We start from the raw sequence: 26,048 nt of genomic DNA, 5'->3' as shown, positions 1-26,048 counted from the left end.
GCCCTATTTTTTTTAATTGGGAAACAGGGTCTCACTAGGTTTCTGAGAGCCTCCCTAAAATGCTGGGGCTGGCTTCGAACCCGCAACCTTCCTGCCTCCCAAATTAGGATTACAGGCTTGTTTTCAGTAAAAGCTTACTATCTACCCCACGGGCACTGTAAAGAGTATAGAGTACTAAGAATACTGATAACAATGGTCACTTAGAACTTTATCAGAATGTACTTGTTATCTGGAGTGGCACTGGGCATACATTAAGCGCTCTAGAAAAAATGTCTTGAGGCCCAGCTTGGCGGCGCATGCCTGTAACCCCAGTACTTGGGAGGCTGAGACAGGAGGATTGCAGGTTTGTGACAAGGCTCTCAGCAACCTAGTGCGGCCCTGTGAGAAAACAAAACAGAACAAAACGTGACTTGGGTGTTGAATTCACCATGCAAACGTCTTATATAATACATAAATACATACATATATATTTTTTCCCATACTAGGGATGGAACCCAGGGGCTTTCTACCTCCGAGCTACACCCCCAGCCCTATTTTTTATTCTGTATTTGGAAACAGGGTTTCACTGAGTTGCAAAGGGCCTCATTAACTAGCTGAGGCTGGCTGTGAACCACGATCCTCCTGTCTCAGCCTCCCTTATATAATCTTAACAAGCCTGAGTTAGGGTGAAGTGGCCACACTACTGCGCCAGGCTCGACACAGGGAATGCACTTAGTCCTGCCCCAACCCACGAGGTAAGTACCATTGCCATCCATCCCTGTTTAACACGCGGCAACACAGAGTCACATAGAGGTTAAGTCACGGGCTTAAGGACACAGCTAATAGGGTATAACTGAAAAAAAGAAAGAGGAGATGTTTGCACCCAGGTCTGTCTGAATTTAAAATCTAGGTATTTTGGGCCTCTCAAGTTAATAAAGGACTTCTGTGGGCAACTGGGGTGTCTGCAAATGATGCTGTCAGTATTATCTCTGTGAGGGCTAAGAGAGAAGCTGATGGACACACAGGAGGGACTCTGCAGCCCAGCTGCCTGTCGATGGGAGGGACACCCCAAGAGGCCGCGAGGCCCCTTCCCTGGCGCTAGAGATATCCAAGAAAAACAGCCCCATCCAGCAGCGAGACCGAAGCGGACCGAAATACGGTCCTCGGCGAGGAGACTGGGTCAGTGCACTGAATCCCAGAACACCACCGTCACCTGGGGAGCGTGCGGAGAAATGGGTTTCCGGGCGTCACCAGAGACTTAATTAAGTGGTCTGGGTTGCGCTCAGGATCCTGGGTCCAGACGGAAAAGCGTGTGCAGGGAGGGTGGAGAGTCACGGACTAGGAAAAGGCTGAGCGCCCTCCTCACCGAGACCGCTGGTTTCCAGAGGCCTCGGAGCCACTAAAGGAACCAGGACGCGCTCTCAAGTAACAGGCTGGCTGCTTAAGAAGAGCGCAGGCAGCGAGCGGGCGTGGTGGCGCACGCTTGTAAATCCCAGCATTTGAGAGGCTGAGACAGGAGGATCGTGGTTCGCGGACAGCCTCAGCTACTTGGTGAGGCCTTTTACAACTCGGTGAGACCTTGTTTCAAAGTAAAGAATAAAAAATAGGTATAGGGATGTAGCTTGGAGGTCGAATGCCTCTGGGTTCCATCCCCAGTAACCACAAAGAACGGTGAAGGTTTACTGACGGTGGCCAGGCACTCTGCTGAGCCCGACAGCATAGACTAGACTCTTCCCTGGACTCTTTTATGCTCGCTTCCTCTTCCAGGAAGCCTTCCCTGATGACCCTCTTTGAACTCCCACACCAGAGAAGACTCCCGCCTGTGGACAGCTATGTCCACATCCGCGGCAGGCTGTGTGTGTGGCAGTGCCTCTCATTCAACCTGAATCCCAGCCCGCCGGGCCTGGCCCAGGGGAGGTACTCAGTAATTTCTTGCGGAGAGGGAGCTGCTCTGCTCCATGAAGGATGGACCTGGGAGGCAGCAAGGGAAGCAGCCACTGCAGGAAGGAAGCAATCCAGGTCACCAGGTTGGGAGGAGATAGAACCTACAAACGCTCCCCGCCACGGTGCAGAAGAGGCTTGGGCTATTTATAGCTCACAAGCCTTCTGCTTCCTGCATTGAAATGCGGGGCCAGGCACCGAATAAAATCCTGGGGAGGTCTGTCGGTTTTAAATTTTATTTATTTATTATTTGTTTTACAAGCGCAGGGGTGGAGAGGCAGGGCCGGGGCGAAGGGCGGCGACTAGGCTGAGCTGCCTGGCGCGGTCCCTGGGCCTGCCTGGCCAAGTCTGTGCGCTACAGACAAGTCACGTGGGGCGATCCTAGAAATCACAGAGTCCCTGTGGAGAGCAGCCAGTGAAGGTCCTTTTAAGGTGATTTTCAAATGGTGGCTTCAGTTTACCAAAGAGCATCGCACCGTGACCCCGCTTTGGTTCAAACACGTGTTCCCACGCGCGTGCACACGCACACACCCCACACCACGCACACTCCTAGAGAGAAACAGCCCCAGTGGTTACACATTCTACTTGTGGGTGATAAAATTGGAGTTGTTTTTATTTGGTGTGCTTTCTCCGCATTTTCCCCCAAATTTCCACCAGGGGTGGAAGCACAGGCCGAGACTGTGAGACCCAAGGAAACCAGCACTGCCATTTGCTGGGTGGGTGGCCTTGGGGACAGGAGCCCAAGGACCTCTCTGAGAGGTCTGTCCTGAGGACCCTGCAAGGTAACACGTGTGAAATCCTAGCATGGCGTCGGCCAGGCCAGCTGGTGGAATGGCACTGGTGTCTGTAAATGGTGAAAGCATTTGCTGTTTTAAAACGTCAAAATGAAGCTGGGCGCGGCAGCATGGCCCTGTGATCGCAGTCCTTGGGAGGCAGAGACGGAAGGATTGCAGGTTCAAGGCCAGCCTTGGCAACTTAACGAGACTCTGTTTCAGAATTTAAAAAATAGGGGTGGAGGTGTAGTTCAGAAGCATACTGCCCCTGAAAAAAAGGTACCAAAGGGGGTAAAAACGAGATAAAGTATCACTGAGTTAAAGGGCAGCTCTGCTGCTCCAGGGTATAAAGACGCCTGTGCTGGTTGTGGGCGCAGCTCAGGGGCTGAGCCCAGCAGCCTGCCCTGGCAGGTGTGAACATCTTACTCTTCCCCTAGCTATCAGTTATCTGACTTGGAAAAGCACAGTGGGGGCTGACAGTAAGTCTGCCCCTCTGGCAAAGCCCCAAAAGGCCTAAAAGGGATGAACAACTCTGGTCTTCAAGAAGGGGCTGAGCCGGGCGTGGTGGCGCACGCTTGTAATCCCATCATTTGGGAGGCTGAGACAGGAGGATGTGGGTTGGCGAACAGCCTCAGCTTAGTGAGGCCCTTTGCAACTCAGTGAGACTCTGTTTCAAAATAAAGATTAAAAAATAGGACTGGGGGTGTCACTTGGAGGTAGAATGCTTCTGGGTCCCACTCCCAATACCGCAAAAAGGGGGGGGGTGCTGGTTAGCCAGGTATGGTGGTGCACCACCGTAATCCCAGTACTTGGGAGTCCAAGTCCTGCAGTACAGGAGGACTGCAGGTTCGTGGCCAGCCTCAGCAACTTAGCAAGGCCCTCCACAACTTAGTGAGACCCTGTTTCAAAATTTAAAAAAGCCAGGCATGGTGGCACATGCTTGTAATCTCTGCGTTTGGGAGGAGGCTGGCACAGGTTCGAAGCCAGCCTCAGCTACTTAGTGAGACCCTGTTTCCAAATAAAGTATAAAATAAGTCTGGGAATATAGCCCAGAGGTAGAAAAGCCCCTAGGTTCCACCTACACACACACACACACACACACACACACACACACACACACTAGGCTGAGGGCATAGCTCAGAGGTAGAATGTTCCTTGGTTCAATACCTAGTACCACAAAAAAGTGGGGCTGGTCCTGAGTGGCACTGGGGCCTTTCCCAATCCACCCACCCTTCCTGCCCTACTTCCTCCTGTGCCCACTTCCTCAGGTAGCTCCTTGACCCCCAGGAGGCTCCTTCTTGACCCCACAGAACCTCCAGTGGTCTGGGGCACCTTTCAGCCCGCTAAACCGATTTTCATGGGCCTAGTGGTCCCTGACATCCCAGCTCAGTGGAGCCGCCCAGTGCCCTGCCCTGCTTGTCTTTGCTCCTAGGCCGAGGGAGGTCCTGGTCCTGTACAGCACCACACCTTCGGGACCCAGCACACTGGGGTGGGGCCCGGGAAATACTGTTGACTGCATAAAGAATAGTCTTTTTTTTTTTTTTTTTTTTTTGGTGGTGGCACTGGGGTTCCTGGAAACCCTTCTACTTCTGGGTTACACTTTCAGACCTATTTTTATATTTTTTTTATTTAGAAACAGGGTCTCTTAAGCCAGCATGGCTGGCTTCGAACCTGCGCGATCATCCTGTCTCCGCCTCCCAAGCTCGGGGATTACAAGCGTGCGCCACCACGCCCGGCTATAAAGAATTATCTTTATGATAATTCTTTATATAATCCCTATCTTATGATAGGGAATAAACCGGGCGTGGTGGCGCACGCTTGTAATCCCCGCGCTTGGGAGGCAGAGACAGGAGGATCGCGCAGGTTCGAAGCCAGCCGTGAGCGCTGGCTTAGGAGACCCTCTTTCCAAATAAAAAAATGTAAAAATAGGTCTGGGAGTGTATCCCGGAAGTAGAAGGGCTTCCAGGAACCCCAGTACCACCAAAAAAAAAAAAAAAAAAATGATAGGGAATAATGGGCGTGGTGGCGCACGCTTGTAATCCCAGCATTCGGGAGGCTGAGACCGGAGGATCGCATCATGGCCAGCCTCAGCTACTTAGTGAGGCCCTCTGCAACTCAGTGAGACCCTGTTTCAAAATAAAGAATAAAAAAGGCCGGGCGTGGTGGCGCACGCTTGTGATCCCCGCGCTTGGGAGGCAGAGACAGGAGGATCGTATAGGTTCGAAGCCAGCGTGCGCTGGCTTAGGAGACCCTGTTTCCAAATAAAAATGTAAAAATAGGTCTGGGAGTGGAGCCTGGAGGTAGAAGGGCTTCCAGGAACCCCAGTACCACCAAAAAAAAAAAAAAAAAGAAAGAATAAAAAAATAGAGCAGAGGGTGTAGCTTGGAGGTCAAATGCCCCTGGGTTCCATCCCCAGACCCGCAAAAATAACTAAATAAATAAATATAAAAAAGATGGATGGCAGCCAGACTCGTTGGCACATGCTTGTAATCCCAATACCTGAGAGGCTGAGAGAAAAGAATCCACGTTTGAGGTCAGCCTCAGCAACCTAGCAAAACCCTGCTTCAAAATAAAAAATAAAACAGGGCTTGGGGTATAGCTGCGAGGTAGACTGCCCATGGGTTTAATCCCCCCCAAAAAAGTTTAATTCCCCCCAAAAGTGGCAGCGGGCAGTGGGTGGGCTTCCAGGTGCAAGTGCCAGGCAGGTTTGGGTTTGAAGTTACTCCTGTCTGTCCCTGAGCCTGTCCTCTCTGAGTCCGCTTCTTCCTCTGCACAACGGTCTCCCCCTCATACACAGGCCGCTCAGGGTTTATAATCCAGGCACAGTGCGTGGGGCGCTGCGCACGGGCGGAACGCCACAGAGCGAGGACGACTGGTCCACGTGGCGCTTAGAAGTCGGCTGGAGACCTCAGGGCATCAGCGCTTTCCCTTCCTGTCTGCCCATGGCTCCTCTCCAGCTCAGGTCCGTCGGGGGGCTGTGAACTCTCAGACGAGCTGTACCCCGAACAGAGGTGCCGAGTCTGGGGTGCAACCTTTCCCTGGCCCCGCCTGGGCGCGTCCTGCTGGTATAGAGGATAACACACCTAGAGACTGTGACGTGCTTGAATTTAGCCGCTCAGGGTGGGGGCGAAGTGCCTTCCCCTCACATACACAAAGGTGACTTCGAAGGCTGGGCATGGCGGAACACACCTGTGATCCTAGTACTTGGGAGGCTGAGACAGGAGGCTCTCGGGTTTGAAGACAGCTTCAGTCATGTAGCAAGACCCTCGGCAACTTGGTGAGACCCAGTCTCAAAAGAACAAAATAAAAAGGGCTGGGGCTGAGGGTGTAGAACGCCTCTGGGTTCAATCCCCAGTACCAAAAGTGACATCTAAGCCATGCACTACACCTGGACCCAAGACAGGAAGCCAGCAGGGGAAAGAAAGGCCATCCCTGGGCTGTCCAGATCTCAGTTCAAAGGATGACGCAAAGGCCCTTCCTTAATACGCGTGGGCCCCAGGCAAAAGTATAAATGAGTCTCTTGAACTTACTCTAAATATTTAAAAGTTATAAATCAGGGCTCTTAAATAAAATATGTCTATCCTTCTATCCTGAGAAGTATGTCTTCCTAATGACCTTGAAGGCCAGGACAAGTTCAAATTTAGAATCCTCAGAGTCCCGGGGCTGAATGTGGCGTGAGGGCAGAGCCGGCTCTTGGGCAGCGCCCGCCCAGACCAAGTGGGCCACTCCGTACATGGACTGGTCTCACTTCCACCAACAGCACCCTCAGGGTCCCTGCCCGGACACCAGCGACGGATGGAAACCATGCAGGAGGACGGACCCAAGGAAGGGGTCTGAGTAGACTCCAGAAGCCAGCTCAGGGCAATGTGAGTGAGGAAGGCCTGGGGCGCCATCTCTGGATCGCGCTCTAGCAGGAAGAGCCCAGGTGGGCATACCCTCATCCACCGGGGGAGCAGGCTGTCCAGAGGAGGGCCCGAGGGGAGCTCCGGGATGCTGGGGACCCACATCAGGGAGGGAGCCCAGGTGGAGAGGGAGTACCAGGCGGCACAGCAGCCTGCCTGCAGCCGGCTCTGCCGCTCACCTAACAGGTGACGAGAGCCTGGCACAGTTGATTCTTTCGGAAACTGTGGCCCAGTTTCTAGAGATTTGGCCACTGTTTGAGGGTGAGGCAGGCCTCAGGTTTCTACTTTCTTTACTAGCAACTTAGTTCAAACTTAGAAGTTTGAATGTCTGAGGCAGCCCTGGGCATCAGCAGGCCTGCGCCATCCTGAGCCCAGTCTAGGGCTAGCACCATCCGTCGGGGTCAAACCCTTCAACCCGACCTTTAACTAAAGAATAGTTTCCCTTTATTTTTTTATTTTAATTTTTTTTTTGAGACTTAGACATTCACCTCTGGAGAGAAATTATAGGTTTCACGAGTTCTTGACAAAGAGCTCCATTCCAGAATTGTAAAGCCGGCATTTTAAATTTGGTTCTTATTCACTGCTGGAAAGTATTAGAATGAAGATTACAAATTTAATAATGTAACGCGGCAGGAACTGGCCCGGCCTCATCTCCGGGAGAGTAATTTGTTCCTGCCTTCCAGCCGGCACTTCCCAGCCTCCCAGGCTCGCCAGACCAGACCAGCGACACACTCCTGACTTCTGTGTCTGTCTGGTGCTCTGGTCCACGCATCCAGCGCGGACGCTGGGGGCCGACTCAGGTGGGAATGGTCAGCTCTGTCCGGGAAGAGCCAACATACCCAAAGGGAGCTGCCCTGGGGGTCTCAGCTACCTTCTTCCCCTGCAGCCGGAGAGGACTCTATAAGGATTTGCAAACCCATATCTGAGCCTGCCGCTCCCCTGCTAAAAGCCCCATAGGGTTCTCCACCTGTCCCTGTGTGCAAGTGAAAGATACCCCACGTTAAAGGTCTAGAAATCCAGCCCCGGTACTTCACCAATCACGCTCTCCTTTCAAAAGGCCGGGTCAGGCATGGTGGCGCACACTTGTAATCCCAGCACTTGGGAGGCTGAGACAGGAGGATCGTGGTTCATTGACAGCCTCAGCTACTACTTAGTGAGGCCCTTTGCAACTCAGTGAGACCCTGTTTCAAAGTAAAGCATTAAAAAAGGGGGGTGGGGGCTGGGGTATAGCTTGGAGGTAGAATGCCCCTGGGTTCCATCCCTGGTACCAAAAAAGAAAAAGAAAAAAAAAAAAAAAGGCCGTGTCACTTTCCTACCTCAGAGCCTTTGCACAGATGCTAACAAGAGCTGTTTACTGAGCACTGACTACATGCCCGGCACTGGGTTAAGGGCTCCAAAGTGTCCTCTCACTCCTACCCTCTGAGGATGGCAGCGGAGGCCAGTGGCTGAGCTCAGACTCCAGAGCCAACCTCTAGATTGGAGCCTTGCCTGGGTGGCTGTGGGCAACTCCTCCACTTCTGTGTCTTGGTCTCCTGTGGTCGTGCCTACTGCGGGGCAGTGCGGGGCTGGAGTGAGTGGACGCGGTGAAGCCTCAGCGTGTGATGGAACGGGAGAGGGTGTTAGTTACCTTGATGTCTCTTTTACCTAGAGAAACCTCTGAGTGCCGGCGCACACGGTCACGGGCACACAGCCTCCAGGGAAGTGTGGTCTAATCCTGAGGCCCTGGATCTCTACCATGACAGGTCCTCTGCAGAAACACGGAAAGCACAAACCAGGAAGCCAAAAGCAACTCAGAATTCCATCACAAAGAGGCAGTTATAGTTATAGTTAGTATTTCCGTGTGTGTGTGTGTGTGTGTGTGTGTGTGTGTGAGAGAGAGAGAGAGAGAGAGAGAGAGAGAGAGAGAGAGAGAGAGAGAGAAAACAGCTGCAAGGACTTCAAGAATCCTAGAGTCAAGTCCGACACAGTGGTACACACCTATAATCCCAGTACTTGGAAGACTGACATAGGAGACCACAGGTTCAAGGCCAGCCTCAGAAAGTAGTGAGATTTTCAGCAACGTATAGTGACCCCTGTTTCAAAATTAAAAATTAAAAAAAAGGGAGCCAGACGTGGTGGTTCACACACCTGTAATCCCAGTGCTCAGGAGACTGAGACAGGAGAATGGCAGGTTCCCGGCCAGCCTCAACAACTTATAGTGAGACCCTAGGCAACTTAGCAAGATACTGTTTTAAAATAAAAAAATAAAGCAAAGCGTGGTGGTGCAAGCTTATAATCCCAGCATTTGGGAGGCTGAGACAGTAGGATCGTGGTTCGCGGCCTGCCTCAGCTACTTAGTGAGGCCCTCTGTAACTCAGTGAGACCCTGTTTCAAATAAAGAATTAAAAATAGGGCTGGGGGTGTATCTTGGAGATAGAAGGCCCCTGGGTTCCATCCCCAGTACCACATAAAAAAGATAAATAAATAAACATAAAATAGGGCTAGGGGTATAATTTAGAGGAAGACTGTCCCTGGGTTCAATCTCCAGTACCACAAAAAGAGGGGTCTGGGGTGTAGCTCAGAGGTAGAACAGCCCTGCCTGGGTTCAATACTCTGCACTAAAAATAAAAATAAAAAAAAATTTAAAAAGAATTCTGATTCAACCTCCACTTTGGGAAGGACTCCCAAGCTGCGCTCCCAGCATCATGCGGCCTGCCCTGCCCCGCCCCGCCTCTCCTCCTTCACGGGCCCACTCATCTTCTCCCTGGGGTCCCAGCTTTGTTGCCCGCACCCCCAGAGGCCAGCTCTCCCACCATGGCTCTCCTAAGCCCACCCAGTCCTGCATGGCACTTATCACAGTTGTTACTTTGGGTTGTCTAATGTCTAACCTTCGTCACCGAGCTGCAAACCCCCTTGTCTCAGGTCACCAGAACAGGGCCTGGCCGTCAGCAGCCACTGGAGGAAGCCCCTCCCCTGGGCAGCTCAGCGTGTGACGAGAGAAAGAGAAAAGCGACAGAAACCCCAAAGAGCAAGTGCTGGAACCACAAGGCATCATGGGAATGCCCAGCCCCACCCAGGAGAAGGATGGTGTGCTTCCTGGAGGAGGTGACCTGGCACCCCGGAAGAGGGGTGGGGCACCCCAGCGGAGGGAGAAGCCCAAGCAGAGGCACGGAGGTAGAAAACTCAAACAGGACCATCAAGTACGGGGAAGCAGCTGGGCATGGCGGTGCTCACCTCTAATCTCAGTACTTGGGAGGCTGAAGCAGGAGGATGGCAGGTTCAAAGCCAGGCTTGGCGACTTAGTGAGACCATTTTAAAAATAAAAAAATAAAATAGGGATAAAGGTATAGCTCACAGGTAGAATGACCCTGGGTTCAACCCCTAATACCATTTAAAATTAAAAAAAAAAAAGGATGGCAAATCCAGTGCTTGTCTGGAAGCAGCAAATGCTTGCCTGGGGCTGGAAACAGGAGGTTAAGTAATCTAGCCGTGTCCAAAACCCGTTTCCCCCTCTTCATCCACACACGCTTCCCGGGGTCAAAGGAGCCATGCACCTGAGCTGGAGTGAGCAATGCTGTCATTCCCTGCCCCCTTTCCCCATCCTGGCCCAGGTTCCTCTTTCCAGCACCTGCATTTCTTGGCTTGCAGGCTACCCATGCAAGGTGTAAATGACGGTAACAACCACCCTCCAATCCCACCCCAGCAGCGCTCGACCAAGGCCCGAGGAAAGCTGTGCTATAAGTAGTCCAGCTCCCCGCCTCGATCCTCAGCGAGACAGCCGAGGTGTCCGCCCTGCCCAGGGTCTGCAAACCACAGCCCCGGCACCAAATCCCTCTTGCTGCGGGTGGTTGAAAATAAAGTTTTATTAAGACACAGCCTCGCCCTTGCATTTCCATATCATCTGCTTTCTCACTACGACTGCGAGGTGGAGCAGTTGCAACAGAGACCTTATGGCTGCAGAGACTGAAATATCCGCTGTCTGGCCCTTCACAGAGCTTGCCGATCTGCTCCCCACAGCCTCCCGAAGTCCCCAGCAAGCCTACACTTGAGCTGTCCTCACGAAGAGGTCACCAGCCTGGTTAACACGCAGATCCCCAGCTCTTCCCCGCCATCCCCTCTCTCGCTCCGCTCCCGGGGGCTCGTCAGTCACCTCTGTGGACTCAATGCAATGTAAAATCGCTATTCAAGTGCTGTGGCGTATAACGACAGTTTTGTGTGGTCAGACCTAACATCTGAATTCTTGTTTCAGGGTCAGCTCTGTAGAAGCCCAAATAAGGACAGCAGGGCAGGCGTCACCGTGCCCTAATTTGGGTCTGTTCCCTGCACATGGACTGCCTCCTCCTTGAAGGCAGAGGCCAGCTCTGGCTCTGGACTCCCCCCAGCCAGTCCCTGACCTGAGCCTGGCCAGGTTTCTCATGCACTCTGTGCCGTTAAGACACCCGCGGGCTGCCCGCCGCTCTACAGCCACGCGCTTGCTCGTCCAAAGAGGAAATCAAGGTCCAGGGACGAGAGTGACTTGGCCTGAGTCATCTGACTGGCCGACTGGCAGAAATGGGACCTCAGATCCAAGTTTATTATGACAAATCCAGGGCTCACTGCATGACACATCTGCTACCCGGTAAGCTGCGCCATCTCCGCAGGCAGCCTGTCGGGGCTCCTCCCTCCTCTCCAGATACAGGGATAATGTTCCATGAGAATCAGTAAGTTCAAACGGATGAAAATGTTGTGTCAGACAAAGAGCTTTATGTCTGCCAGGAGCAAAGCAAAAGCCGGGACAGACACCCTTCAAAGGGGTATCGGAAAGAAGTCCACTAAAAAGCACCCCGTACACATCTGTGCTCGTAGAGAGCACGGAACGCAGCATGGAATGCTGGGAGGACCAGCGCTGGACTCGGGCCTGGACCTGGAGCTCGGCCCCACGAGCCACATGACCTTGGCCAAGACAGGTGTCCAGCCGGAGACTGGATCTCACCATCCTGCCTCCTACGATGATCGCGCCCATCTCGTGGGACAGTGGAGAAGGCACCCACAGTGAGGGCTGGCCATGGCTCAGCAGAGCTGGGCACACCTGCTCTCACCACTCTGCGGCCAGAGACTCAGATAGGGGGTGGCTGGACCCAATTGGGGCCCAACCAGATCCCCTCCCTCACCGAGCAGGCCACAGCTGCCGCGAGTCAGCTCAGGGCTGCTTTGTCTTTGAACCTCAGCTGATGGGGGCTGCCTGGCCCCAAGTTACGCCCACCCCCATCCCGGTGGACGCCCTGACGCACAGGCACAGACACCAGCCACTGCTGCGGTGCCACTGCTGTTAGGGCACCACGGGGAGCGGGCTGCGGCTGGACTGCGGCTGGATGTCTCTAAGCGCGTGGCTTCTGCTGTCCTCGTCCCATCCCACGTCCCTGTCACTCACAAGCCTCAGCTGAGAGCACTCCCACAGCCAACCTCTTTTTATCTATATGTTATGGTGGGATTGAACCTAGGGGTGCTCTACCACATCCCAGCCCTTTTTATTATATTTTGAGACAGAGTCTTGCTAAGTGGCCCAGGCTGGCCTCGAACAGGTAATCTTCCTGCCTCCGCCTCCTGGGTAGCTGGGATTACAGGTGTGTGCCAACGTGCCCAGCTTCCACGGCCTATCACTGCACAAAACTCATGGCTCAGGTTAAGGCAACAAGAAAAGGGAGGGAAGAGCTCTCTCTCATCCATTTGAAATGACTGCCAAGAGTCCAGAGAACAATCTATGTGTTCAACTCCTCCTTGCCAGAGGCACATACCTGATTCCCCCTCTGGGCCAGGCTGCCCAGTTCACCGGTCCCTCCACCACAACACAGCGGCATTCCCAATAAAAGCTGGGGAGAAGTGGCAGCTTCCTGAGGCCAGATGGCTCAGGGGCAGCTTGGTTTAGACCTGTGTAGACCCGAGAGGCACCTGGTCCAGGCAGATGAAAGACGCTTCTCAAGGCCTGAGCTGAAGAATTAATTAATTTCCATCACAGGCTCTGATTAGTGACGCATCCCCCCACCCACTCTAGGGTGACTCCAGGTGGTATTTGCCAGGGACACCGAGTGCTGGAGACGCAGGGTGTGGGCCTGAAGCCTCGGGAAGTCCGTCGTGGCCACTTGAGGTACCAGAGGTGAGGCTCTCATCAGGAGTTGATGACAGCGCTGTTTCTAGTCCGGCCAGGCCAGACCCGCTGTGAGTCTTTGGGCAAATCTGCATCACTCTCTCTGGTCCCCTACCAAGACAGTCAGAGTAGATGACCTCCAGAAGACTTCCAGCCCAAAGGCTCGAAAATAACAAGCGTTAACTCTTCCGACATCCTTTTAGTACGCTCCAGGTTCTCTACAGAGCACTTGGCAAATATTTATTTATTTAAGCTTCATGACATCTTTGAGGCAGGAGGGGGCTGTTATAAGCCCATTTTACACACGAGGAAGCAGGCGCAGAGAGGTTAAGAAACTTGTTCGTCATCACGCAGGAAATGACTGTCAGAGCCAGGACTCAGAGCCAGGCTCCTGACTGCAGCGTTTGAACTGCTCCTCCACCAGGCCACATGCCTGGGACAGGCTACTTCTCTGGAGCCCTCACTGTGCCTGGCACAGGGCTGGGTTGACCACCATACGTGCTTAGTAAGACCCGATAAGAGGAAACCAAGAAGAAAGAACTGGCAGCTTTGGGGAGCGTGAAGGCGGCGTGTGGGGATGGGACTGTGGAGCGGAGGCTCCTGGGCTGTCCTTTGGGTCATCTGGCTTTCCACACACATGTTACGGTCAGTAACAGTGGCATCGGGGTCATCAGAGTAGGTGTCAGCGCTTGTACTGGGAAAGGGACAAGAGAATCCAAAGATGGGGCGCCCAGGATGCTTCTCACTGGATATTTTTCATTCGTTTAAAACGTTGTCTGCTGGGCGTGGTGGCGCACGCTTCTAACCCCAGCATTTGGGAGGCTGAGACGGGAGGATCCGGGTTCGTGGACTGCCTCAGCTATTTAGTGAGGCCCTTTGCAACTCAATGAGACCCTGTTTCAAAATAAAGAATAAAAAATAGGGCTGGGGGTAGAGCTCAGAGGTGGAATGCCCCTGGGTTCCATCCCCAGTACTGCAAAAATAAAAATAAAATAAAATGTTGTTGTTTCTGCATATCCCCCAAACACTTGTTTTTAATTTTATTCAAAGACCAGTCTAACACGGATTATCTAGAGAAACTGGGGGGGTGCTGCCTGTAATCCCAGGATTTGGGAAGCTGAGACAGGAGAATTTCAGGTTGGAGGCCAGCAACACAGTGAGACTTGCAGCAACCTAGTGAGACCCTGTTTCCAAACAAAAAAATTAAAAAGGGCGGGGGATGTAGCTCAGAGGTAGAATGCCCCTGGGTTCCATCCCTGATCCCGGCCCCGCCCCCACGATCCTCTAGAGAGAAACTCTGGCAGGAAGGGACTCTCAGGGATGAAAAACTGGACGAAGGGAAGGGAGTGGAGAAATTCAAAGCAGGAGACTCGAGGAGGCTTGGACAAGGGTGCTGCTCCCCTGGGAGACTGGCTGGACCTAAACCAAGCCCACTAGACTCCTGCTCTGCGTGTAGGGATCCTGAGGCCCAAGAAGCCAAGAAGTGGTCACAGGAGACGCGGGGACTCGGCGGCTGATAGGAACCCTCCTCTCTCGGGCCCTAATGCCGCCCCTGGGGCACAGGAAACACGCGTATCCAGACCAGGGCCGGGCCGCGGCCCCTGGCAGCGCGTGCCCCATGCTCCTGCCCCTCCTCCGGCCAGGGCGCGCCGCCTCTTTTGCGGGAAGTCTGCATCCACAGGAATGGCAGCAGATTCCGTGGCTGGGCTGCTTTCCGTGTGCTGCACACACACACACTGCCTCAGATCCCCATGGCATCTCACAACTCTCGCTGCATTTTGCAAAGGACACGGCTAAGGCCCAGATCAGTTACATACGTAGTAAGAACAGGGAGCCAGCACGTGGCAGAGACACAATTTTGGGCCCCCGGGCCCCTGAAGCTCATGCTTCTTACCCCAGGCCCCCTCCCCCAGAAAGCACTCCCTAGGAGTTTAGGTCACACCTCCCCTGGAAACTATGTCTGTGCCTCCGCCTTCTGATCCTGAGTGGTACTGGGCTGGGTGAGAAATTCATCAGGTCACAAGGTCCGATTCCCTTCCAAATCCCAGCCTGCCCTAGGTAATGACCGGGGACCCCGTTAGCACTTTCCAGTGCTATGCCCCTTTCACATCCACAGTTCTGTCTTCCTAGTAGAGATTTGTCCTCTAATGAACCTCTGGGCTTAAATACACAGCCATGCCTACCTTTCCTGAAGCAGGAAAGGGTCCACGCCCTGTTCTGTCTTGTTAAGAGGCGTAAGACCAAAGCCTGCTTCAGGAGCCCGCAGGCTGCTGGAGTCCAACAGCCCCACTACCCGATCAGAGCCGACTCATTTACGAGTGTTCGGTTGGCTTCCCAAAGGGCTCCCGGGGTCCTCACGGTGAGCCCTGTGTGCGGCAGGCAGCAGCAGAGGCTCATCTGGACCAGAGACCATGACAGAATCGGGAGGGCCTGAAGACTACATCAGGTCCGAATTTGGTACCCAGGGTCTAAGACACAATGAGGTACATTGAAAAGATGCTACAAAGCTGGGCGTGGTGGCGCACGCTTGTAATCCCAGCATTTGGAAGGCTGAGACAGGAGGGCTGCGCAGGTTCAAAGCCAGCTTCAGCTACTTAGTGAAGCTCTTCGCAAATCAGTGAGACCTTGTTTCAAAATAAGGAATAAAAAACAGGGCTGAGCCGGGCGTGGTGGCGCACGCTTGTAATCCCCGCGCTTGGGAGGCGGAGACAGGAGGATCGCGCAGGTTTGGAGCCAGCCACGCTGGCTTAAGAGACTCTGTTTCCAAATAAAAAATATATATATATAAATAGGTCTGGGAGTGTTACCTGGAGGTAGAAGGGTTTCCAGGAGCCCCAGTACCACAAACAAAACAAAACAGGGCTGAGGGTTTCGCTCAGAGGTTGAATGCCCCCTGGATTCCATCCCCAGTCCCGAAAACAAAAAACAAACAAACAAAAAGATGCTCCATTTCTCTCCAGCCTTTCTCTCCAACCCAGTGGTTCTCCACGTGGGGGCCCTGGACCAGCAGCCCTCAGTGTAGCGTAACCTGACGAATTGTTAGAAATGAGGTTCTTAAGGCCTATTCCAGACTGAATGAGAAACACTTAGGGTGGGGTCCAGCTGTCAGTGTACAAACCCTCTAGGTGATTCTGGGGCTCCCTCAAGACTGGCCACCTCTGCTCCACCGCATGCAAACTGACCCACAACTATGACACCTGCAGCAACCAGAGCTGGCTGACACTCCCCACTGTACGCCTGGCATTAAACCCCTATCCCCTAGTCCTCACCCTGGAGGACACCTAATCCTGCAGGTCCAGCTCGGGGCTAGGGGCATTTGTACATTATACATTATATCACAACCACAATTATTTATTTATTTATTTATTTATTTATTTATTTATTTATTTATTTATTTTTGCGGTACTGGAGATGGCACCCAGGGGCATTGTACCTCTGAGCTATATCCCAGCCCTGTTTTGTAGTCTTTTTTTTTTTTTAATTTTAGAAATAGGGTCTCACTGAGTTGTGAAGGGCCTCCCTAAGTAGCCGAGGCTGTCCTCCGGTCTCTGCCTCCCAAATGCTGGGATTACAAGTGCACGCCACCACACCCGACTTGAAACATTTATTTTATTATCGTTCAGTTCACAGAGGAAGAAATTGGAGCCCAGAGAGGTGCAGCGACTTCCCACAGTCACACAGCAGAGGTGGCAGAGGCAGGATGTCCGTTCAGGTGTGTAGGACTCCAAAGCCACGTTCTTTCTGTCCCCCATGGAAGCCCCTAGGGATGTACTCAGCTACATCAGCCCAAGAAGCTGCCAAGAGGGGTCAGGAGAGAGGAGAGGAGGGGGCAGATAGGTGGAGAAATGTGCCCCAACTCCACAGCACATTCTAGGCTGTAATAATCTCTCCCCCATGTGCTACTCTGACCTCATTTCCCCTCACCCACCCCCTCTGACCATGGGGCCTGCCTTCTTTTCCCTAAAAACCCAAATCCACTGACCACAGAGCCTTTGCATAGCCAGTTTCTCTGCCTGGAACACTCTGGCCCCTCAAATTCCCCTTTAGGCTTCAACTCAAACATCACTCAATAAGCCTTCGCTAACTTTTTAGTGTTATCCAACGCCGGCACCATTTTATTTTAATTTTACTTAACATAACCACAAAAGCAAAAAAAAAAAAATTTTTTTTTTTTTGGTGCTGGGGATTGATCCCAGGGGCATTCTATCTCCACATTACACCCCCATCCCATTTTATTTTTTATGATAAGTTGCTGAGGGCCTTGCTAACTTGCTGAGGCTGCCTTTAAACCTGTGGTCCTACTATCTCAGCCTCCCAAGTCCTGAGATGACAGGCATACGCCACCATGCCTGGCTCCAGAATTATTTTTGTAATTGATTTCCTGGTTATCGTGCGTCCCTCAGCCCAGAACATAACTCCATACGAGCAGAAACCATGTGCGACCTGTTCCCTGATCTACCTCCAGCACCTAGCACGTCGTTAAGCACTGAGCAGCTAATTAAATATTGGTTGAATTAGTAAATGCCAGAGAAGAAAAAAAGAGGCTGGAACTCTGGGTCCTTCCCAGGTGACCTTGGCGAGCCACTCTGCTTCTGAGCATCCATCTCTCTCCTTGCCTGACGGAGAGAAAGGGCCAGCTGCTCTCCAAGGGTCCTTCCAGGACTGCCAGTCTTGGAAAGCCAGACCTGGAACCCACCCAGCTGGTCCGTCCGAAGCAGGCAGCTGACCCGGCCACAGCTGCCCTCTTCCCACCTCCACCCGAGGCCCCGCTCAGCCACACTGTCATCTTACTCCCCCACCCAGAAACTGTTAATGAAGTGCGCGCTGCTAAATGCAGTTACAATTACGGGGGCTAAGAATAAGGCGCTGACATCAGCCTCGTCAGTTTCCGAGTGAATCAGAAGGGGAGGGGGAGGGGGAGGAAGGAGAAAGGGGAGGGGGGACGGCGCGCTGGAGCTGTGAGTGGAAATAGCACAGCGTTAAATATAATCCAGCACTGGCCTACATCGGCCTGGAGAGGCAGGTGATGGCTGGGCCCCCAGGGCCAGGACAGACAACTGGATTCTTCAAGGAGGCCAGGCAGCCGCAGCAGCCGCTGGCCCACTGACAGGGATCGATTGTCGGGGAAGCGATGGCCAGGAAGGCACTTCATCAGGCCAGAAGGAACTGTAGCAGGGTGCCCGGCCCTGGGAGGTACATGGGGACCCGAACAGGCTCCGGAACCCTGGCCCTCGTCACTTGCTGTCATGATATCACAAGGACAGCCCCTGAAGTTCTCAGAGCCCTTTGCCGCCTGGGAGCTCGCTGCCTGCCCAGCGGCAGAAGGCGGTCTCCGGTTGAACATAACTCGGGTGGAATCTCCTTCGACTGCTCCAGCTGCCCGACTTTCCTCATCTGTAAAATGGGCACGTCCGCAACCATAGCTGCCCCTGCAGGTCGCGGTAGCTTCACTGAGATGCTTGGCTGAGCGGGCCCCTCGGTCCATTTATTTCTACCACCCTGAGATGCTCAGGACCGAGGTAGCAACCCTTTCTTGTTTCCAGATGGGGCTCGGGAAGGTCAAGGGACGTACTGAGGCCACAGGGTGGGCAAGGAGTCGAATTCAAGGCCAGTTATCTTCCTACCACAGAAAGACAGTGGGGTGGATGTGGACCCCAGAGGGCGGGGCCGTAGTAGGGGCACCCACCCTACTGCGCCCTTCTGAGTACCTCACCAAAGCCTGTAACAGACAGATGGCTGGAGCAATGGCTGTGACCGCTGAAAAAAGGCCGGGAGACGGGAGAAAAGGGCAGCCGAGGGCAGCGCTCCCGGCTCTTCCGGCTCTCCTCCGCACTTCGCCCGCCCCCCACTCAGCAGCAGTTGGAACTGGCTCTGCCTCTGGGCCTGGGGGTGGGTGGAGAGGAAGGCAGAGCCTCATCCCCAAAGGGAAATGAGGAGGATGGACCCTTCCCCCCTCCTTCCCACCAAAAACAACCAGGTGGGGCCCTGGCAACGGCAAACCCCGGCAGCTGAAGCCAGGAGTCTGGGAGCCTGGGGATGGGGAAGGGGACACGCCCAGGGGCGGGAAATTTTAGGAAAGCGCCCCAACATCTCAGAGCAGAGCAGACCGCAAGCCAAGGGCTGGTGTAATAGGGAGGGGTAACTTCTCATGTCCCTGGCTTTCCCCAGATACTTCTTTCAGGGTAACTTGATTAAAATAAAGTGGTTGTGGTCCACACACTCTTACCCTGCCCTTCAAGTTGAACCATTAAAATAATTGGCTTGATTCTCTACCATGCTTTAGCTCCCAAGATGTAGAGGAGATTACAGCCTGGGGGGGTGAAGGGGGTGGGAAGTGACCGGCCCTAGAAGTGCGCCTCAAAGCAGCAACCGCATGCCCTCAGGTGCCCTGATCTGGAAGACTATGCCAAGACCTCCCCTCATCCACCCAGCCCAGCCCCTTCTAGGGCCAGAGCACTCTCCCGGTTCCCATCATCTCCAGAGGAAGGGGTGGGACAGCAGAACATTCTGCTTCCCAGAAAAAGCTCAGGTCAGTTTTCAAGGACAAAAATTAGTGCTGGGTCTGGGAAGGAAAACTCTGCCAAACAGTGTAACTCCGGGGTGGGGGGAGAGGGGGTTGCTCCATGTGGTCACTTCATGTACCAGGGGTGGGGTCAGGAACTGGAACTCTAATTCCCCCGCCACAAGCTGCCTGGCAGGATATGGGAACCTGTGTTCTACAACCCAGAACTCACTCAACCACCTTCATTTCCCCTCTGTCCAAATACAAGGGTGGAGGGAGGCCACGGTATGCGTTTTTCTGTCTCATCCACCATGCCCCCCTCCATCGGATTTGGTCTGAGCGGAAGAGGGTGGTACCATGAAGGGCTTTCCAGCCCAGAGATGTGGCCCGTGCTGCTGAGAGAGGGACCGGTAGCCGGCTGGTGTTGCCATGGCAACTTCCTCCCTGCGCTGGATCTAAGCATCCATGCTATGGGCAAATCAGAGCTGGCTGCTCCAACTTCTCCGCCCTTCTCCTGGGCGGGTGGGGGAGAACTGGATGCCGAAACCACTTGGTCAGGCTCAGGGACACTATTCCTCAAGTCCAGACCCCAGTGCAAGAACCCCCTCCGGCAGCTGCTAAAAATGGGATCCACCCTGCTCCCCAGAGACTCCCCAAGTCAGAGTGGCAGGGTCAGGCCTGTAGATGTGATGCAAACACGCTGGTCAGGAAGAGCAGGAAAACAGTCAGCCAGAATCTTTTCCACCCTCTAGCTGGCATGTAAGTCCCCCCAAATCTCCACATTTAAACTGTTTCAAAGAAGGAGGGTCCAGTCCTACATCAACAACGGTAACAATGAATAAAATTTGCCTAGTAAAATTATAAAAGCTAACATTGTGAGACTCAGTCTTTTCCCTGCCCAAACCCACAGATTCTTCTTTACGGTCATGCTCAGAAATAACTCGCACTTGGTAATAAGAGAGATCAGAGCTAATGTGTACTGAGACCTACCTCATGCCGGGTACAGTTCTAAGCCCTCTGCCCAGCAAGCCACAGGATGAGTAAACGCATAGACGCTTGAGTCAGACTGCCCAAGTTCAAATCCTATCTCCCCATTTCCTAGCTGAGTGACCTTGAACAAATTACTATGTCTGGACCTCGGTTTTCTCCTCAGAAAATGGAGATGTTAATAGGACATTCAATTTTATAAAGGTACCATGATGAACAAATTAAGATAACGTTTAAAGTGCCTAGAAAGACACCTGTCCCAATGGTTTTAAAACATTGATCCTAGGGGTCCCTGTTATTATTTCTTCCTCATACAGGGGTCTCATGTCTAAATATTCTCTACCCCCAACCCCCCCAATTATAAAGCCAACAAGCCATAGGTACAAAAAATGACCCCAGTACCTGCGTCGCTAAAGCCCCAGCATCCTCTGAAAAGGGGGCAAAGGCAACACTGTAGGAAATGCATTCAGAATAGGTCCCTAGGTGGGAATTCTAGGACCCTGCAGTGACCAGCCTCCTGGGCAAGAGGGTGGCTAAAGAGGGGTGGGAAGAAAGGACAGCTTCTTTTGTCCACCTCAGTGTCCAGTCCTCCCAAGTCCACAAAGAGAATGTGCTCTGCCCCATTTACAGCTTTAAAAAAAATGTCTCCTTTTCATACCATTCTTCAGGAAACTAGCTAAAAGCGACACTCGAGGCCTGGAGATGGCTCCGGCTCAGTCTGGTGGATGGAGAAGACACATTCAACCAGAATTAGAAGCAGCAACAAGAGGGCCATTCCTGATGCGCCAGAGGCCCGTCAGGGACACACCTGGGAGGCAGCCCCCAGGGACCAGGGAGGGCAGCCAGCAGAGGAGGAGAGGCAGGTGGAGCCCGTTGCTGACAGCCTCCCGACAAAGCAGCCTCTGTCCAGTAGCTGAGAGAGAGAGATGATTCCAACTGCTTTTAAAAATTAGTTTGTAAGCACGGTGTTGTCGTCCTAAAGGAATAAATCCAAAACGTGTGTGTGTGTGTGTGTGTGTGTGTGTGTGTGTTATATTGGAGATTGAACCCTGGGCTGTTCTACCTCCAAGCTACACTTCCAAACCTATTTTATTTTTATTTGGAAACAGAATCTCACTAAGTTGCTGAGAGCCTCGCCAAGTTGCTGAGGCTGGCCTTGAACCCGTGATCCTCCTGTCTCAGCCTCCCAAGTACTGAGATTACAGGTAGGTGTACACCACTACACCTGGCCCCAAAAGACTTCTCTGAGGAGGAAATTAGTGACTTTGAGAAGGACAAGAGAAATTAAGCGGCAAGACAACATCTCCTACCTCTGACTTCCGCTAGACACTATTATGCTTCTGGAGATGAAAGTTGGCTTTCTCCCTCGCCCCTGCCAAACTCAAGGCAGCCCTCAAGCTGAGCAGCAATGGGTCAAAAGGCCCCCACCAGACTGTCAGCTCCCAGCTTCCCCTGGAGCCTCCTCACTTAGGAACCATTTTCTACACAGTGAGATCTGGCCTTCTAAAAACATCCTCTTCCGGAAAGAGGGTTCCTGGTTTTCTGGAAAGGGATCTTCATCTTAAGTGCTGTGTCTGCTCTGGTGCATGACCTTGGGTTATAAAAACACACACGTGTACACACACCACACACCAGGGCTTCGGTGGTTCACACGCACGCACTCACATGTACACAAATACGTGCACACTCATCCATTTGAGGTCCAGGAAAGATTGCACAAGAGGATTTCCAGGTCTCTTCCAAGTAAAGACATTTAGGAATTCAAAGAACTCTACTTTAAAAAAAAATCACGCAGACCTTTAAAAACGTCACTCATCTTACATGAAGTTATATGCTGACTTGAGTGAAACCTGGAGCAAACGGCCTGCAGTAATGACCCAGGTGTCTGACCCATGGCGTGAAGCATGGCTTTAGGAAAAAGCCAAACCGGATTTTGCGGATGCTCCTGCAAACTGGGCTCCTGCCCACCCTGGCCACTGAGACCCAGGCGGCTGCCGAGCTCCAGGAGAGCATCTGGCCATCAGGAGGGGGCTGGGAGACAGCGCAATGGGCCGCTTCTTACCTGGCTCCCTCTTGACAGCCGCTCACTCGCTCGAGACCCCCATGCCAGCCTTCTTTCTTCTGTCCTATTTAGCTCCAGTGGAAGCCACTGCAGGAAGGGGACCCCAGTCCTCCTCATCTGTCTTGTCCCAAAGAATATTACTGCCTCCCTCAGCTACTTCAAGGGGGGGGGCAGTTAACCCGCTGGGCCTCAGTAATTCTACAAATTGGCAAGTCCATAAAATGGTTCTGCAGTTAGCATCTTTACCCCACTCCTGCCTCTGGTCAGCAGCAGGACGAGTCTACCAGGGGTCTTCCTCACCAGCCTGTGGATTCTGGAGAACTTTCCTTTTCCCCTCCCCCCTCCCACAGGCGAGCTCTCCAGTCCATCCATAGTTAGCAGAGTTGACCAGACAAGGATCCTAGCAGGCAGGACGCCAAAACTTGGGCCCTTGGACTCCCTAGAACTGTAGGCTAAATTTTGCAGATGATACACATATATGCATTTTTTTTTTTAGAAAGAAGGTCCACGTTTTCATCCGATTCTTGAAAGTGTGGACAAAACATATGTGCTCCTCCCCATCACAAACACGGCTCTCCTCCTTTTTGTTCCCTGATTGTTGAATTCAAATAGTCAGCTCCCAGAAGCACTTTCCAGCATCACAGCCTACAGAGCCTTGTGTCTGAGGCACTCCTGTCCCCATTTCACAGGCAAGGAAACTGAGGCTCAGGAGTGGCATATCTTGCCCAAGGTCAAAGCACGTAAGGAAGGAAGGAAGACTAGAACCTAGTTCTGACTCCATCTGGCAGTCTGGGGACTCCGCCCAAGCCCTCTAGCCGCCCCACCTGTTGTTGGATTACCTTCCTCACCCCAGAACCATATTGGGGGGGGGGCGCTGTCTGGTTCCCTCTACCTGGTCCGGGCCCCAAAGAGCAGGTTTCCCAGCGCACCTCCCCGCCCCTCGGGCTCTGGCTAAGGTTGCCCGCGCAGGCCTGGGAGCAGCAGGTCCCAGCCGCAGGATGGTGGCCGGGTTCAGCCCACCAGAAGGGGCCACTCCAGGGACAAGAGCATCTGAGGTCAGAGGCACACACTGGCGGGCACGTAAATGTAGAATTGGAGCGGCTTTCCGCCTCCCTCCGGGAAGAGCCAGAAGAAAGAAGGAAAGGCCATCACCTGCCCCATTCCCCGCATCTGCCCCAGGCGGCTACCAACCAGGGGTCCCGAGCCCAGCCTGGAGGGGTGGGGGAGAGGAGGGACAAATGGGGGCGCTCTAGGCCTCGGGCGTCGGGCGGGGGGGTCTCGGGCAGGGAGTCTCTGGGTGCAGCCAAGACAAAGATGGAGAGGTAAGGTCTGTGCGCCACCTCCGATGGCGGGGGGCGCGTCGGAGCCCCGGGGGTGAGGCGGCCAAAGCTCCGGCCTGGGTCTAGCGTGAGCGCACACTGGGGACTCGCGGACGGCAGCAGTTCGGATCCAGGAGCAGCCAGGGGGCACCCAGTCCAGCAGACGCAGGTGAGTAGGGAGAGCGGGGTCCTGGCGACCCAGGGGCCCACCTGCGGGATGCAGCTGACGGGGGGGGGGGGGGAGCAGTAGACGAGAGCCCCGCCTAGCGCCCCTGGGGACCCGAGGGCGGGGAAGGCGACCCTGGGGCCGCGTCCCCGAGCGAGCGGGGCCGGGCTGGAGGGGAGACGGCGCCCCCCCCCACCGAGCAGGGCGCCCACCCGGGAGGGGCTCGGGCTCTGGACACCCCCGGCGTCGCTTACCCGCGTCCTCGTCGTCGAAGGAGTTCATGCACGGGAAGTAGATGGCGAGCGCCTCGAAGGAGGCGGACAGGCTGAGGCGGCTCTGCGAGCGCTCCATGCCCGCGCCGGCGCCCGGAGCCTCGGCCGCGGCGGCGGCGGCGGCGGCGGGCGGCTTGGGCAGCTTGGCCGCCCCATTCTTGACGCGGAGTACTGCGCGCGGCGTGGTGGCGGCGGCCCGGGGCGCGGGGCCGGCGGCGGGCGAGGGGCGCGGGGCGCGGGGCGCGGGGCTGGCTCCCGGCGGGCGGCGGCGACGCCGGTGCTGATGCTGATGCCGGTGCTGATGAGGATGCCGGCGCTGGTGCTGATGCTGGCGGCGGCGCAGCGCGCTCTGGCCACGGCGCCCCCCGCCGGCCGCGCGGGGCGGGCTCGAGCGCGGCGCAGCCAATCGGCGCGGCCGGGGAGGGGGCGGGGCGCGGGGCAGCCCGCGCAGGTGTGCGCGCCGGCCCGGCCCGACCCGGGTCACTGGCGCACCCGCAGAGGCGCGTTGGAGCTGCAGGAGGCTCGGAAGTCTGGGCAGACAGAGCCACGGATGGACGCACTCAGAGCCCCCAAGGGCAGGTGCAGCAATGGACACTTAGGCACAGAGGGACCGGCGGACACACTGTGAGCGACAGGCTGGACTTCTTGGAACTCGGGCTCCAGTACAGGGGCGCCCCCCCACCCAGATCCCACTAAGCCCACCGAGTTCAGCCAGGCACACAGACTCTGGTACCACACATGGCCTCTCAGATAGATACCCTAGGATTCATACACACAGACGTAGGCTTGGATGAACACACAGCCCCAAACTCACACACACCTAGAGCTCCTCCTCCTCTGACCACCTTAGCACCGTTCACACACACACACACACACACACACACACACACACACACACACCTCAGACACACGTCAGTGTGCACACACACATTCACACCAAGACACATCCAGACAGGCTCAGTCACACCCATGACAGATACACTGATGGGCAGACACCTTCAGATTCACAGGAAGCTGAGACGCACTGCCGCAAGCTTACACTCACACACTTTCCCATGAAGACACCCCCAGTGACTACAGTCCTCAGCCTCACACCCTCAGGCCCAGACACCAGAGCCCCAGGACAGACAGAAGAAGCAATCACTGTAGGAAACCCCCGCTACACACCCCGGCCTGTCCCGGGACCCAAGGCTCCCGCCCCCAGCCAGGCTCCAGGCGGCCCCCTCCCCACCCACCCCTCTTTATAAAGCAGCCTACTGAGATGCTCCCAAAGAGACAGCCCAGCGTTTCAGTCCCAACAGTGGCACCATCCTTCTGGCTGATCCAGGGTGAAACTCTCTATTTCCTCATTTGTACAATGGGAACAGGTGCCTCCGTTTTGGATGGCTTTAAGGATTATGTAAGGTAACACAGGCATGCATTTTCTATTGCTGAACAACCAACTAAATGGCTTTAAAAAAAAAAAAAAAAACAGCAGCTCTTTGTTAGCGCACAGCTCCGCTGGTCAGAAGTCTGAGCGGCTTCAGCGGCGTTCTGTGCCTGAATTCTCACAAGATAGTGGCCAGGCCGGGCTCTTAACTGCAGGCCCTGGAGAAGAATCTGCTTTCCAAAATCACTCAGAACTGTTGGCAGGACTTACTTCCCTGTGGTTATAGAACTGAGGTCCCTGTTTCCTTGCTGGCTATCTGCCACGAGACAGTCTCAGCTCCTAGAAGTGATTATCTGGCCCTTACACACTGCCCCATCCGTCTTCAAGGCCACAAGTCGGGATATCAAACCCTTTTCATTCTTTGAGTCCCTCTAACACCCATCTGCTCACTAGCCTGAAATTTTGCCTTGCCTGTAAAGTGTTGTGTGGTTAGGTTAGGTCTAGCTGGATAATCTCCTTTGCCGTATCATGTAACATAATCTCAGGAGCATTATCTTCTCCTAGTCATAGTTACCACAGCACTCAAACAGAAGGGGATTTTAATATGGCAAGGATCACTGGATTGTTCTTAGGATTATGCCACCCCCCCACATACAAGACGCCAGCCGAGACA

At 54.1% G+C, this 26,048-nt stretch overlaps 1 protein-coding gene across 3 annotated transcripts in view; it reads right to left on the bottom strand.

The window, feature by feature from the left end:
- RIMS4 (regulating synaptic membrane exocytosis 4) overlaps positions 1-24,085 on the bottom strand; it is a gene marked incomplete at both ends in the record, with an annotated part of 65,777 nt that extends 41,692 nt beyond the window's left edge. For all 3 annotated transcript variants that reach the window (XM_080716558.1, XM_080716559.1, XM_080716560.1), the window contains one exon: positions 23,989-24,085. In XM_080716558.1, the coding sequence (XP_080572684.1) occupies positions 23,989-24,085 (97 nt within the window). The remainder of the gene's footprint in view (positions 1-23,988) is intronic.
- Positions 24,086-26,048: the final 1,963 nt, after the last annotated feature.

The sequence above is a fragment of the Muscardinus avellanarius genome (genome assembly GCF_963383645.1).
Source record: "Muscardinus avellanarius genome assembly, chromosome: 19".
In the NCBI taxonomy this organism is placed as follows: domain Eukaryota; kingdom Metazoa; phylum Chordata; class Mammalia; order Rodentia; family Gliridae; genus Muscardinus; species Muscardinus avellanarius.
The sequence above is the reverse complement of the archived record's forward strand: the minus strand, read 5'-3'. Positions and strand labels throughout refer to the sequence as shown.